The following is a 16,677-nucleotide window of genomic DNA, read 5'->3' on the forward strand; positions in this document are numbered from 1 at the left end:
GTTGTCTAAGGTTCTCGGTGCATTTTCCTCGATGCGGGTCGCGGGGGAGATACGTTCCCTGGGTCCCTGCGTGTCCTCAGGAGAGACGACCCCACCGGGGAAGGGGACTCTTAGCTGCAGTCGTTCTCTGAAGCCTGGAGCTGTGATTTTCCGCCCCCCTCCCCCACCGCCTTTTTCCTTTGAAAATTCCTCTCTTTACCCTGAAATTCCAGAATCTGAGTATCTCCTCCAGCAAATTCTAACAAGCATGTCAAACTCAACACTCCCAATTAAGCTCCTGACTCCCTCGGCTTCTACCATCCCCAGTCTGGTCCTTACACAGTCTTCCCTATCACAGTAAGCAGAAACTCCGTCCTTTCAGTCACTCAAACCAACCAACTTGTTGCCAAAGGCCTTACAACGACCACAGAGCTCGACGACATCTTGTTTGCGGCGGCCGCGTGACCGCACGTCCAGCCAGGGGCCTCCTTGCCAGTCTCTGAAAGAGCACGTACCACCCTACCTGGGGGTTTCAACTTCCCGTTCCCTGTCCGGAACGCTTTCTCCGCAGAGGGTGGTCGCAAGGCTGGCCCCCTCGCTTCCTTCACACTGCTGCTCCAATGTCACCTTACCTGAGATGTCTCTGACCACCCATACAGACTAACAAACCCTGCCTCTGCCTTGTCCCGACACGGCCTAGTCACTCTTGCTTTGCTTCATTTGTTTTCTCTGTATCACTTACACCCCGACATGCTGATTCGCTTACTCATTGTCTGTGTCTTCCCACCCCGAGAGGGCACGGCCCACCCAGTGCTTCCTTCAGCCTGTACCCTGAGACTAAAACAGTGCTTGTCCTTAACATGAAGTGGACAGTAAATATTTGAGTGAAATGTCTGCCAAGGGTCTCTTTTCCACCCTGACGTTGCCTGGAACCTGTGGAGCCCTTTCAAACTAGTGCAATGTTCCTCTATTATTTAGTGATTGTGCCTTCCTGAGTCCATTTCCTTTTTTTCCTTACGGTTCTTCACATTAAACGTTTTAAACTTGTCTTCAGGGTGTTTTCATTTTTGCTACAATCTCCGTACCTTTGGGTTTTGCTTTTCTGAAGCTGAATAACGACTGCTATACATATTCCAGGCCACTGATCTGGTCCTCAAGAGTGGCCATTTCCCTCTCTTCTACCACATTTCAATGTGTTGAGTTTTTAATTCCTGGAAAGTTGACTTTATACTGATTGAATTTCCTCAGGTGCTTTTTCAAAATTCAAGTTGTTGCTGATCTCCAGCAATTCCTTTATTACCACCACCTGTTTCTGAATGTTCTTTCTCTGACTGTAGATACTGGCTACTCTGTTTTCTTTAGACTGCTTTCCTTTGTCAACCCACTCCCTCTTTGGCACAAGTCAGCCTGTGGGATTCTCCGAGTGCCAGGAAAGCCACAGTCAGTCAAAGCCAGTCACCTGGGCTTCCGTGGGCGGATGAGGATTAACCAGCAAGTTGCCAGCCCCCACCACAGACAGGAGGAAGATCTCCTCCACCTCATTTCCTCTATTTACAGAGCCTCCTCCAGGCCTCAGGAGAGGCTGAGGAGCTGAGCGCACCATGCACAGCCTGGCGAGACTCAGGAGAGCAAGTCCTCCCGGCCCCGCGTGCACGGGCTGCACGTCTTCGCCTCTGGGTCCGGCGGGCTTGGACGGCGCGGCTCTCACACAGTCCGGCCGTATCCCTAGAACCCGGGTATGCGTAAGAAAGAAGAAAGGCGCAACCAGCTTGAACGTGGGTGGACCGGGGCAAGCACCAGGTGGCAGGATGGAGACAGAGCCTGAGAGTCAGCGGTAAGAGTGCAAAACTCACGACAGCGGGCCGGCCCCAGGACACACACCGAAGGGACAGGTTCCCGGCGGGCGGCGGGCAGATAAGCCATGATGAGAGGAGGAAGGAAGGAAAGCTTAGTTACACACACACCTGTGGGTGAGACCCAGTGCCGGGAAGTCCGGGGCTCCGTCTCCTCTGCCAAGAGTAGGTAGGGTCACTTCCAGGTAAAGACACTCAATCCGGGTCACAGCTGCATCGACCTAACAACTAAAGAACTGGGGGGAGAGGGAGGGAGGAGGAATAATTAGCAATAAACTCAAGAAAAGCTGCACAAACTCATGCTAACAAGGAAACCAAGGAAGGAAACAGATCCAGGAAAGACTTAGACTAGGCTCAAAATAGCAACTGTCCGCAGTCTTAAGGGAGTAGGTCGTGGGACCCAGGTCAAAGTTCACAATAACTTGGATGTGTACAAGGTAAGAAGTAAATGTACGCATGCGCTAGTAGCATGCGGCAGCATTATGAACAATACGCATGCGCCACTGGCATACTAAGAGGGCACGCGGTACACCTGAGCGCGCGCCACGCACTCATAGTGCAGTAAAGTGCTCTTTTGCTCCATGTAGGCTCCTCACGGCATTTTCCAGTTGGGCAGCTCACCTCCTCGAATCCCTCTCCAGCCTCCCTCAGCTGACAGCAACTAACCCACCTCATTGTAGGAAAAGAAAGCTGACAACATTGTAAGAATTCCCACCGAAATTTCAGAACAAAGCAGACGGAGGAAATAAGAGGCTCCCATAGAAAAATCAATGAAAAACCCCTCCCTACCACCGGGATCCCAGAGGTGCCTTTCCCAGCACCCTGCACATGGCTGGGGAGCGACGCTGCTCTCCCTTAGCGGTGAGATGAGCTCGCCACCGCGGGGAGGGACCGCAGCAAGGGCACTTGTGAGTGCCCGGCTCAGGTCTTCCCACGGTCTTAACCATTCTCTGCATCGCCGGCTACAGAAGAGGCAGGAGCACGAGAACTAGCCTCCCTCTGGAGCAAACAGCAGACAGGACCCAGAAGGCAGGAAGGCGGTGGGAAGAGTCCTCTGTGCTAATGGGACCAATAAGTAAATTTCCTTAAAAGCATGCTGAAGGAGGACACTGATCTATACCTTTTTAAAAAATCTTAAAATATCTAAACGCACATTCACTCACCTCTTGGTATAACAGGTTCTGCGTAGAGCGCATCCTTAAACCTCTGCTGACTGCTCACCACCTTCTCGTTGCCATCAGCCCGGGGTCACTTGCCTGTGGCTGTCTTCCCTGTCACCCTATTCTTGTCATTCTCAGTTATTTCAACACTCACATCAATAACCATGGCCTCACAGATCCCTGGCTTACCTCAACAATCTTTCTCCTCCCATCTCAGCCACTTCCAAGGTCTTGACTTTTTCTCATCAATATCTCCTCACCTCTGAAACCCTGACTCCACACAGCCCATCCTGACCTTCTGGTGAAAAGCTTTTAGCCTCACTTCACTGAAGCTTTCAGTTTATGGTCAGCACCTCTTTCGCACAACCCGCCACCTCCTTCCCATCATTTGTTTCTTGAAGGGCTTAGAGTCCGTGTTCTGCTGCTATAATCATCACCCTGTGAATACCTTCACATCCTGGGGCCTGCTCATACTTCCACCAAAAGTTAACAATCTATCTGCTTTCTCTGCACCTGCAGCTAATGCTGCCGGAGAAAAGTACCACACCACAGGTTTGCCTGGTTTCACTTACATTTATGCCCCAAATCCTAAAAGGGTATGTCACTGCCCAAATCCTACTATATTTTCCCATTGAGTTGGAGTTCCCATGTTAACTTTTTTCGCAAATTCCTACATCAACTTGCTTTAAACTACAGTAATGCTTCTCAGTGTATTAAGGATCATCAGTAAGTCTTACACTTCCTTTTTGTACTCGGTGCATTATGGAATAAAAATGCAGAACTAAGAATACAAAGTCTTTAAAGCAATTTTACAGTCAAAGCCACTATAGACATTAGTGATGCCCAACTGCGCTAAAATAAGTGGAAGAGCCACGCGCAAGCTCATTTGACCATTACACACAGACTTGACAAACCTTCAGCCTACTCCGCTTCAAAGAAAACGTGTTCGTACTAGCTAACAAATTAAAAAAAAAATGCCATTACCACATCTACATCTTTAACACTGTAAACTTCATGAGAACAGTTCTGTGAGTCTACAGTGAATGCTGTATAACCAAGTGAGTTTTCATTTGGATTTTTTTGGCAAATGAAACCCAGCCCAATAAAATACCCAAATGTGATCAACAGAATCTCTCTGATGTCATTTCATATGGCCTCAGCCCTACTTGTATCAGTTATGTGTTATAAATCCATATTCTCTAGATGAGGATAAGTAATTCTATGCCAAAGGATCTGCAAATAATTATGAGACAGACTCAACAACGTGGCCTCCTCCAGAACGACTTTTAATGCTTTTTATGGTCACTTAAGAAAACTGAGAGGAAGTCTTCTAACTCAACCATAAATGCTGATCATTACACCATTAAATATAAAAGGAAAGTATTTTAGAAAATGAGAGGGGAAAAAAGCTTATTTGGCAATGCGCTGTTATTTATATACTAGCACCTGAATCTAAAAACTTTCTAATAGCATTTACAGCGTATGCCATATCTACTTTAGTTATGCGAAAGCTCACCCAAGAGCAGATGATCAAAGGAAGACAGAGCAAAATAAAACACATATTTAGTGGGCACTTATGAAGTGAATGGAAAGTAAGTTCGAATATGGCCCATTAAACTCTTCATTAAAGAAATTTTGCTGCAGAAGATTCACACGTTATTACTGGCACCACCAATACGATGCTGCTGCTAATGACTTGACTACGTGGGAGTTCAGTTTGTTTTGAAACTATCAAATGTTAAAACCAGGATGCTCAAACTGTAAAGATAATGTAATTTACCAGGACACTTTTAATTCCATTATAGTGAGGACACAGGAAATGTGATCACAGCCAAGCCATAAGCTCAGCTGGGCATGGAGCTTGTTATCTTTATGAAGAACTATGATTCTCTATGTTATTTAACTCATTAACCAAAAAGGTGACTGTAAATGTACTTAACTCAGTAGTTTTCAAAGTGAAAACTTACATTGTGTTTATTCGCAAAACAGAGGAACACTAGGCCTCAAAATCTCAGGAGTCGCTTTATGCAGACTTTCATCCTCTACATCCTACACAGTTTGTCTTCTTGGTTGAATGTGATTTTTTTCTGGTTGGGAGAGTGTGAGGATTATAAGGGTAGGCGTGGAAATGTTCCCAAGACTTGAAGTACTACAAAATGTTTTATTCACAATTAAAGCTAAAATTTAAAAATCCACTGAAATTAAATCAGAATAAGTAGAACATTTTATCAGGTTATATGGCCCAAATTTAAACTCTATTCAAGAACCACTTTGCTTGAGAAATAATAAAATTGATGGCTAAACAATCATTTATAGTGCCTGCACCATGTACATGAAAAGCATTACTAAATATTAAGCACTATGATCAAACTTAGAGGTTGAATAGCTTTTAGTAAATTTAAAGTGGATAAAAATGATATTCAATGGCAAACAGAATTCTCAGTGATCATTTACTTAACTTTGACACAGTATCACCCCTCTCTTCGAATTTTGGCATAAAACTAGTTTTATTTCATTGGCTTTACTCATTTAAATGGCACACATTTATAACTCCCAAAATACTTATATAAATACTACCTAAAATAATACATAAAACCCAAACAGATCAACAACCTGAAAGTATTATTACCTAATATGCATTTACTGAATAGAATTCTTTATACATCTATTATATATTTTTAACTTTTTCTTAGTTATTATTCTAACATGTTAATATAGAAACCATGCCGGGGTCAACAGATACCCAAAAGTGGCAATGAACAGGCCAGAACACATGGACGTAGCACTTCAGAATTTCTAATCCAATTCTTAATTTAAGTCAAATTCAGTTATTTCTCCCCTTTTTATTTCTAAAGTTAATATACTATGGTTAGAGTAATCAGTTGAATATCAAATCCAAGTGAGTAATAAAAACTAAATCAAGTAGTATTAAGGCGAATGCAACTGAATTTATTTTTCATGTCTTAATATTGACCAGCTTTTGTAATTCTTGTATTTGTAATATTATAAAATATACTGTTGGCTGTCTCAAAGAATTTTATAAACTAATTAGTTCAACAACAGAGACTCCGGTAAGAGCTATACAGTGAAGTGGCGCTTTATTTCTGGCCACATATGTAAATTCTACATCAGCATTACTGTTAGTTTTAATCATTACTGTTTACTGACACCAATAAAATGGAATTGTTATATAGTAAGAAATATGGCAACTAAATACCCCTTCCCCACCCTCCAAAAAAGAACAATGTCATCACTTTAATTTCATTAAGAGTCACAAAATTTTTTATTTCGGAAAAATATTTCCTTCAATGTTTATTAGATAATGAATTTTATTTAAATGAATAATTTACTTTTACTTTTCTGTGTAGACCAATTAAAAAGTATGCCTCTTTCTGTTCATAAGCAAACTCTACTCATCTAATTCTGCATGGCAGATAAGAAATTAATACTCTACCTCCTTCTACCTTAAAAATTAGCTATGAAATCTTCCTCATTATGAATTAGTTATTTCTGTATGGACTGTTGTCATGCTGCTGTTAAAAAAAAGTTAGTAAAGGATATGGACACATGGGAAACAAATCATAAACCATAATACTAGTTTATAATGAAATATATTAAACATTGTTTAAATATTAAACAACAAAATATTCCTATATTAAATAAATAAGACTTGAATTTGTCATGTGGAACTATAGGCCAATACCACCGATAATGGGGATGGTCTAGTGCAAAAAGGTGGCCACAAAAAAAAAAAAAAAGAGAGAGAGAGAGAGAGAAGATGACACGACATTTAATACTGGTATTGTTTTCATAACAAATTTAACCAGTGAGTCTCAACTTTTCTGAATATAAAATTACCTGAAGAACTTTTTAAAAAATACTGATGAACAGGTCTCATCCCAGACAAATTAAATGAGAAACGGGATTCAGGCAACAGAATTTTTTAAAGGTCCCCAGATGAGTGTAATGTACAGTTAGGGTGGAGAGCTGCTGACTGAAACCCACAAGCATCTCACTGTTCCCTGACTCAGCAAGGTGTCCAATGGATAAAAAAAAGGGAGCTTTCTTTTACTGGTGGGGCAAGACAGAGGTGTCTCCAGTTACTTATGGGTAAGTTAACTTTATTAATATCTACTTGATTTCCATTAAAATATGTGCATTGGACTCTTCATTCCCTATAATTCTGTATTTTTAAACTCCAAGACCGAGTAAAGTCAAAGAGTACTTTTTTGTAATAAATCAGTTACACTGAAAATCTATGATTCATGAACATAAATATTTACTGAATGCCTACTATGTGCAAGGCACTGTGCCAGGTGATGATACAGGACTTGGAGTCATGGGGGAATGAAGAGTGATTGTCTGAAAGTGTTTTTTTTCCCCTTAGAATTAATGGCTATAAAATGAATTACATGGACCTAAATAAGGGAATGAACTTGGAAAAAGAAAAAAGACAAAGAAATTAAGTACATACCATGGGTCTGATTTTAAAATACATGAAACAGCATATCTGCACTTTTCCTAATGTTATTTCCAGAGCCTTTGAATACACGTAAGGCAAATTCAAGATAGAAAAATAAACCCTGTTTAAAGTAGATGTTCCCAATTTTAACCACATTCTGTAAAAGTAAATTTAATACATAAGTATAAATACTAAAAATCTTTATAGAAAGGTAGTTCATGTCCACTTTTAGTAGTCTTAAACAAGTAACCTTACATTAAAACATTACGGATCCTACTCCTTGACCATTTCATCGTGGAGGAAGTCTATACAATACATAATTTACTTTGAAAACAGATTTATATGCTGAAAAATTCCAATGTGAACAAATTTGAGTTTTCTTTTATTTTCGAGAGGGTGCAGCAAAGGGAAGAAAGAGGGGGGAAGAATCTGTTCAAACCTTACAAATTTCCTAAAATCTAATCATTTAAAATGCTGACTGCTTTTTTCCTGAAGAACCTAGTGAATTCCATTATGAATAAATACTTTTTCTGTTCATTATTGGCATGGACTTTTGCGGTTACTTAAAAAATAAATAATAAGTGCTTCTCATTTTTATGATAGCATTAAATTTCAAAATGAGGGTAGGAAATATCAGCTTAACATAAGAAGCAGCTAAATGTTTACCAAAAATATGTTAATCTAAGAGGGATCACTGTGGGGGAAATGACGTAAGATGAATGACCAGCAACAATTCTAATAGCAAAAACTCTTTAGGGGACTAAAGGTTCCAAGTTGCTCTTAAGAATAAAAGGTGGAATCAAGACTCAAGAAAAACGCTCATTCATTGTACCTTGGGTGCAACCCTCTGTCTCGAGTACAGAAGTAGGAAAATATTTTACTAAGTTAAAATATAGGTTTTATATTTTATACGATATTGAATACACACATAAAAATACCAGTGTTTTTATCTTGTTTCTGTTCAGACACTTAATTAAGCAAATGTGTTCTTTGGTGTCTGGGAGAGTTTATCAATATTTAAGGATAATGGAAGATAAGAACATGCCTAGAAAGAGAAGACTCAAAATCCTATACCATATATACCATATAAAATAAGAATCAAGGGTGGACTTATGAGAAAAGATAAAGAAGTTAAAGTTACACTGCAGTAAGACTAATACATTTCTTTCCCCCAAATCATACTCTGGCTCCCAAAATAAAAAGTACTATAGCCTATTAGGTTTTTAATCTGTGTTTTGAGATTTTTCAAGTGGAAAGATATCACAGATAGAAATATATCATTCTAAGTTTTAAAATTACCAAAGTCAATGAGAAGAATGTACATTCATTAAATGTATTCATTGTAAGTAAGGAAGTAAGCTGAACAGTTCAACCAAAGCTGAAGCATTGTTCTTGATTTTTCATTATTCCTTTTTAAATAAAGAGAAAGTATAGATATAGTACACATACAGGTTGACATTTTGAATCTTTCAAAATAGTCACATCCCTTTGCTTGGTTTTGGAAGTTCTAGAGACTAAAATTTGATACCATTTATAACATAGTATTTTCAATAAAAGGAATTATAGAGCAATGAAAAATCAGAAGCAAGATGGCTTAGAGAGCCTTATAACCTCTAAATATACACACATTTGTAACCTGCATTTATTTTCTAAAGAAACAAATTTTTAAGTAATGCTAATTTAACCAATGGAGAAAAAACTTCTATCAAAATATACAATTTCCATTACAGACTAGAAGGCTAATATTAAAAAAATAGTTGTAAGCCAAAAAGTTTTGCTTATATGGATGATGGGCATCATCCCTTTGAAGCATAAATCATCAAATAAGGTTTTATAAAAGATCGATCTGTGACCTTCTTCATTTGTAAGTTCTTGATAAATTCATAAAGCTTGAGTCTATCTTTAGATCAAGGTATATCCATGCTTCTTAATCCAGATTTCCAGAAAAGGGAGAAATCAAGAAATTCAGAATCTCAAGTGGGATTTGTGCTTTACCATGTACCTGAAAAATAATATTATAATAGGTTAGAGTGATTATAGGAATTCTAGAATTTTTAGCATATTACATGTAAAAATACTGACATCTTTTAAAACTTAAAAGCAACAGTGGAACAGGATTTTTTGCTTTCTAAAAAACGGATACTGTAACCTTTGGGAATATAAGGATTTCTGAAGTAAAATGGGAAAAACATTCCTCTTATTAAATTCTATAATCTAAGAGCTTCTGGCTAGAATAGTAAATGTTTCCTTTTAATATACCATCAATAATCAGATCTGGGTTACCTCAATCACCTTACCCATAATGTTCAGTGAGAGATCAAAAAAGTTACAGATTTTAAAGAGCACCTCAAATGAAACCAGTAGATGCAGTGGTATTGTGATCATACGCTGTTCTTCTATTTCCAGTTACAAAAGTGGTATTATTGTAAAGGGCTTTAAGAACTCAATTTATACTAGTAATTAAGATAAATTCAAAAACTGAATTCCTTCCATTAGCTACCAGCTACCCATAACTCAGCTCCAGAGTCAGAGACCTTTCGGTGCCAGCAAAAAAACAAAGGGATCATGTAACCCAAGTTACCTGGACAGAGGACAAGGTTCAGCAAAGCCACACAGCTCATTTGAGCCGGATCACAAAATCAAGACTAAAATGTAGGTCTTCCAACTCAGACTTAGTGTTCTTTCTACTAAGCTTATAAGCCCTTTCTCTGTTTCTGAAGTCAGTGTAATAAAGGTATTTGCTAATTATCTACTGTAGATCAACATCAAATGAGGCAATGTTCCAAAGGGCGAAATGGTTCACAACTTTAAGGAAACTAAAATCTAACTGAGGAGAAAAATTACTACAATAAGGCAGAAGTAAGTACATTTTAGGATCAAAATTACCTATCCAACGTTTCCCAGAATCGTAAGAAAACTGGTCTATCCAGATGACGTTTGTGATAGCTGAGTTCTAATACTGTTACGTCCCATTTCTGAACATTTGGATCTAGACGAACTTCATCGTATTTGAGATGGAAGGCTTTAACTATATGGGGGAGAAATAATCTTTTATATTCAAACTGTAATCAAAATTATAAAAATATTTTATAAAAGAATAAAAATACCCAACACAGACATTAACCAAAGGAAAAAAAAGTCAAATATTTCTTCCACCAACAGAAGCTGTATTATAAAGTAATCTCTGAAACAGATGCTAAGCACTGTGTTATCCTCAAAAACATTCAACAAAAAAGTATTGATTTTTTTGAAATGAAGAATAATAAGGTTAAGATAAAATGCGTATGATCCAGTGTAGGAGAACAGTAAGAAAAAAACTAGTCACATTCAATATGATAAAGGTGGTAAAGTATCACAGAAACACAAGAAAGTGCCTTCCCCAGATCATGGAATTCAGAAAAGGCCTGGATGGGTAGAGTGGAGTAAGAATGGCTTAGTCTCGCAACTAAAGAAATTCAATGAAATTGCATCATGCAAAGTAACATGGGGACAGGCTAAGAGGTAAGACCACAGAGGTTCAGAGCAACACTGGCCTTGTAGGCCACATTAAAGAGTTTGGACATTTATCTAAGAGACGTGGACAATCACTGCCAAGTGTTCAGCAGAGGCTAATGATACAATAATCTATAGGAGAAAGAGAGTTTTGCTCAACTGCGGAGAAGATACACGTATGACAAGATTGATTGAAGAGATAATTAGGGAATGAGAACTAATGGGACTTGGTAAGAAATGATGAAAAGGGAAAAAGAAAAACTGAGGGTCTCTGGAGAAGGTTACAGGAAGCAGCTATTTACTGATTTAAAAAGAGTTTAGCAAAGATCTAGAAGAAGAGGATTTCAGGCAGAGGGAACAGCTGATACAAAAGCTCTGAGATGGAAGGGAAGTAAGCTTGGGACGCCCTACAAACAAAAACGACTTTCTTGTAGGCAACGTCCTATAAGTAGAAACTTTTCAGCTATGGTAAAAAAAAAAATCTGAATTTTATTCCAAATGTGATAGTAAACCACTAGATAGTTTAGAACAAGAAGGTGAAAATTATCTGATTTTCATTTTCAAAGCATTTCAAAGCATCTCTGGGTGTGGGACAGATAAAAGACTCTAGGACAAAGCTTCCCAACTGGTGTGTGTGCTGCAAAGTGTTAACAGGTGAACATAAAATACTGATTCTCAGTCTTTCTCCCTGATCATCCAGTTGGACCATCCTCACTAGTTTATTATTGTATCTGCAATCAGTTTATCATCAATGGAGCATTAGTTTTACACATGCATATGGAAGATGTTTACCTTTTCTTTCAACTTTTTACTTTTTTTCTAATATATAAAATATGATTATTACTATCACCATTATCATCCAATATTAGGTGTTTCTAAAGAGAAAATGACTGTTAATTTTTTTTAAAGAGCTACTTTATAGACTACCTGTTCCATACTGCTTGCTGCCTTACTGGCTTTTGATGTTAACAATTAATCGAGGTCTAATTATTGATAGAAATCCAAAATAAACCGTTTGTGACCCTCAAAAAACACATAAACATTATTTTTAGGTGGGAGGGTATGGCTCAGTGGTAGATGGCATGCTTAGCATGCACAAGGTCCTGGGTTCAATCCCCAGCACCTCCATTAAAATAGATAAATAAATAACCCTAATTACCTCCCCCCACTAAAAAAAAAAATTAAATAAAACAAAAACATCATTTCTAAATCATTTCCTTTTATAAATAAAGGTCTCCTTATTGAACATGTTACTCATTTTGAATTTAATCCAAACTAATGAATTTAAACCAATTCATTAAAGGGGCTATAAGTTACGGATTCAGAAAACCCACCTTCAAAATATTTATTATTTATATGTATAAAATTTTTTTTAAGTTCCTTTAAATTAAATGAAGTCAAAATTTCAATGTTCTTTTCTGCTTACTATGTTTCTCTTTTCTAATTTTCTCAGTATGATTTTCTTGAAATCATTCTTATAAATACATGAGTTATTTTAAAATGATTTACCTAAAGCCATAAAGGCCTAGAGTCCTCCTTACTAATTTCAACAGACTTAGTTTCTATAGTATTTATTTTTCCAACAGAATATACAACTTTTTAACATAAAACCGAGATATCAGAATCCAAAAAGTTTAAGTCACAAATGAGGAAAAACAAGGTTTCTCTCTTCACACAAAATATTTTATTAGCACGAAGCAATGGTGGCAGGCAAACTTCCACAAAGATGTTTCCATAAAACATCTTTCTTCCTCAGAAAAAGATTTAGCGTTTTTAAGCCTCCGCAAAAATAAAAGAAACAAAGATCTTTTATAAGAAGCCAGTTAACTGGGGGCACAATGAATACTGAAATACAGAAATTCACACAATTCATAACTGTTCATTTTTTCCAAACTACATGAATGTTGTCAACACTTTTTGCAGAAACAAAGAAGCAAAAGAAATAGAAAAGGTGCTCTTGAATAACAGCTGGTGGAGGAGTGATGGCACGCCAGACGACAGAGGACAACATGACACAGAAGGTTAGTAAATAAAAAACTCCCTCAACGATAACTAAGCCATCATCAGTTAAAACTCCTGAAAAACAAATGTATGTAGCCACTTCAAGCGTAAAAAACAGCATTTTTAAAACGCTATATCCAGTCACAAGCTAAAATTTCTCATAATTTTGAAAAGATTTTATTTGGCAATTTTATACAATTCAGTATCTTAAGATCTTCCCTAAACCTTTGGATGTTATTATTATGAAATATGAAGAAAATATAATTTTTTACTAAGTACCCCCAGTTCCCCCCTTTTGCTAGATAGGTTTTTATCATTTTCTATGTGTGTTGTGAGGTAAAGGTGGGAAGCTGGAAGAGGCAAGAAGACCAACTAAAAGGTGAGAGAGAACATATCTCTGGCTTAAGCAAATTGCTAAAAAAAACCAAAACAACTAACTGAGGAAAAGAAACAGTCCAGGGATGATGGAGAGAGGATAACAGACCCATTGGAACAGGCTGAATCTGAGGCACCAACAGGACCTCCTGGAGGAAATACCTGGTACCAGTGAGACAGCCAGGCCCAGAACATCAAGCTACAGACGTAACTTGTACAATAAGAGGATGTAGGCGGCAGTAACTGCGAGCTATCAGATCTCCCTGAGAGATTTTTTGTAATTAAAGGAGAAGAGAAATGGGAACACAAACATGCAGTTAAAAGCCAGAGAAAGAGCAGTCTGAGAAAACGTAACAAGTTCTTGGAAAAGAACATTTAAAGGAGGAGGAAATGTGTCCAGAGACTACAGTTCTGATAAGGAGATCAGAAGTGTCCAACTTTTGGGTCACTGGTGAGTCTGGTGGGAGCAGTTTATTGGGAGAGCAAGACTACAGTGGATTGAGCATCAAACAGAAAGTGAGTGGAGACAATTCTTTCAAAAGCTTCACTGGAAAAGGAGAGGGAGCAAGAAGAAAAGGTGAGGTCAAGAGGAAAGGACTTTGTTACGTTTGTTTTAAGACGTAAGGGGCGAGAACACTTTCATTGCCAATCCTGATAATTAAGAAGGTTGAAGAGAAAGAGATTAATTCATGGAAGAAAATCATTAGTGATAATTTTTTAAAAAAATCTCTTAAGTTCTTATCTAAATTTCAGAAGACTTAAAGATCTGGACAAAACAATTAAAACACTATGGTCTTAATGAAATTTAGAGAGCATTTATATCTTGAAGACATTCTGGTCATTTTTTATTACAGTACTACTCAACAAGGCAAACACAGAGGTAAAACACAACAATTAGTGTTCACTGACATTTTACTTTCATTAAAATTCCCATTCTCTCTACATCTTTGACTTCTATTTATCAAATCTGTGCATTACTCAGCTTTTAGAAATAACATAAAAAGTTATCGTAATATTAGAATTCATTTTAAAAACTAGTGTAGGTAGGAGAATAAATGATTAAGCTTTCAAGTTTGGGTAGTTCCAGTCTGGAAGGACAGTGGTACCACTAACAAAAACTAAAACTGCTTTAAGGAAGAAGAAAAGCTGGATTTCACAGTAGCACAATCTACATTCATAATTAACTAAAGTTGTTATTTCTAACAAACAGACTTGTTTCATGAGAATGCGTTTTAAAAAGTAATTTTACTAATGTTACTAACTTAAATGGGTGCTCAAATAATAATCAGAATGTCCCTACCAGCAAATAGACAAGCTTAAATCCATCTACTCTTGGTGCATCAATACACACCAAACACAGTCAATAAAACATCTAAGACACGTGAAATCCACTCATTTAACAGGCAGTCTACTGCACGCTTCCCCGGGCCGTGCGCTCTTCTGTGCCCACAATACAAGAGTGAACAAGGCAGGCAAGGCTGCTCCCATCCTGGAACTGGCGCTCCAGCCAGGGAAGACTTACAAGATGGATATAAAAATAAGATAATGCCAAGCAACAGTGTCACAATGAGAGTAACTGGGAGGAAGTAATGGCTACTTCCAGGATGGTCGGAGAAGGGTTCCCTAAAGGAGAGAACACTTAGCTGAGACCGGAATGAACAGAAGTCTGTCATGCTACAACCATCCCAGACAATGGGGCAGGCTGGCCAAAGTCAAACGGCACTTTAAGTTATAGCTACACATTACTATTCAGCTAAAAAAACATTTAAAAACTGGCTATCAATTTTGATAAAAATGTATGGACATGCAACAATATTAATGATTTTTTAAGCAAACCTAAAAAGTAACTATTAATGTTGGAGGGTAGGTAATAATCCACTTCTAGATAGAAGTACACAGAAAATATTAATGTTCTCAAAAAGGCCTTAAAATATTTCACAGGTGCTTACAAATTAACATTATAATGTTACTTAATAGGAACCCTTTGATGTGCACATCAGATATGCATAGCCAGAGATGACTCCTTCTCCTAAAGCAAGAGCATTTCTCTACTGGTTAAGCAGTAAAAAGTAAAGAGTCTTACTTTTAGCAAATATGTCAACCGGTGATCCATCAGGCAAAAGCCACGGCCAACCTTTGAACTGCCACGCAGGCCCCTGCACAAAAACTGCTACGACCCGGTCCCTGTGGGAGAACAGAGGGAGAGGAAAGTGGAGACTGAGCATCTCAGGCAGCCCTGGGTGCTGTAATCCTTACAGAAAGAGTCTCATAATACGGCTTCCTGTCAACACGGCCGTGAGGCAAACAGAGCACCATGTGGCCACAACCTTTCAGTATAAGGTAAGCACCCGAGCACATTAATGCGTGCTGTACTTCCCGCACAGCTGTTTACACGCACAGTCCTCATATGTGATCCTTTTAGCCTTTTATCCTGCTCCTTCTATTAAATTAGAGCAAGGGCCCATTCTCTCAATGCATTAGGGAACAGTAGTTTACCTGTCAATTGAAAATGTTGCTTTTAAAAGAAAATCACTTAAAATTCAAACACATCTTAAATATTTCACTTTAATTAAACATATTATAAGTTATAATAATTCACTAACCATTTTATAAAGCTCCAAGGCCTTATTTTTGAGTGCTTCTGATTATTTGGAAAATAATCTGCATACAGAAACCACCTAAACTTTTTAACTTTTTTAATTGCTTTATAACTGTTTCACTCACTTTAAATTCTCTAAGTTTTTTCTAAAGCAACTTGTTTTCCTCAACCTTTCAACTTCATTTTCCTAAAAAGAACAAATCTCTTTCTAGGCTCTCCTATTTCATTAGTTTACAAAATATTTAATTAAATTGAGAAGCTACAGTAAGTACAACTGCCAGAACAGTTTAAGCCTACAACTAGAGAGGTGGGAACAAATCCGTAAGATCAGCAGTAACAGCTCAAAGCAGCAGGACTTACTATGAGCGTTTACTCTGTGTCAGCGCTGGTCTGAGAACTTTACACATTATGTTAACACATTTACTCTTCAGAACAATCCAATAAGGTAAATTATTATTATGCCTATTTTACAGATAAGGAAACAGAAATGCATGGGCATACTGGAGAAGAGTCCACCAGCCAGAAGGAAGAAGAGGGGGAGGGAGAGGGGGAGTGCGAACAGAGGAGACGGGGAGATAGGGAGGGAAATAAATGACTGACCTTGTGCACTGGTCATGCTACTGCCCTGTGTGGGGACTGACAAATCATGAGAATAGCCAAAACAGTATTATAATGAAAATAGTTTAGACCTTACACCTCCGCAAAAGGGTCCTGGGAATGCCCAGAGGTCCACGGACTGTACTCTGATAACCACTG

General features: G+C 38.0%; 1 protein-coding gene across 1 annotated transcript in view; it reads right to left on the reverse strand.

The window, feature by feature from the left end:
• Positions 1-5,133: 5,133 nt before the first annotated feature.
• CDC73 (cell division cycle 73) overlaps positions 5,134-16,677 on the reverse strand; it is an 81,313-nt gene continuing 69,769 nt past the window's right edge. Inside the window, exons 15-17 of the mRNA XM_010974038.3 lie at positions 15,406-15,506; positions 10,341-10,482; positions 5,134-9,456 (exon numbers count right to left, since the gene is read on the reverse strand). Of these exons, the coding sequence (XP_010972340.1) occupies positions 9,420-9,456; positions 10,341-10,482; positions 15,406-15,506 (280 nt within the window). The 3' untranslated portion in view covers positions 5,134-9,419. The remainder of the gene's footprint in view (positions 9,457-10,340; positions 10,483-15,405; positions 15,507-16,677) is intronic.

The sequence above is a fragment of the Camelus bactrianus genome, chromosome 23 (assembly GCF_048773025.1).
Source record: "Camelus bactrianus isolate YW-2024 breed Bactrian camel chromosome 23, ASM4877302v1, whole genome shotgun sequence".
Classification (NCBI taxonomy): domain Eukaryota; kingdom Metazoa; phylum Chordata; class Mammalia; order Artiodactyla; family Camelidae; genus Camelus; species Camelus bactrianus.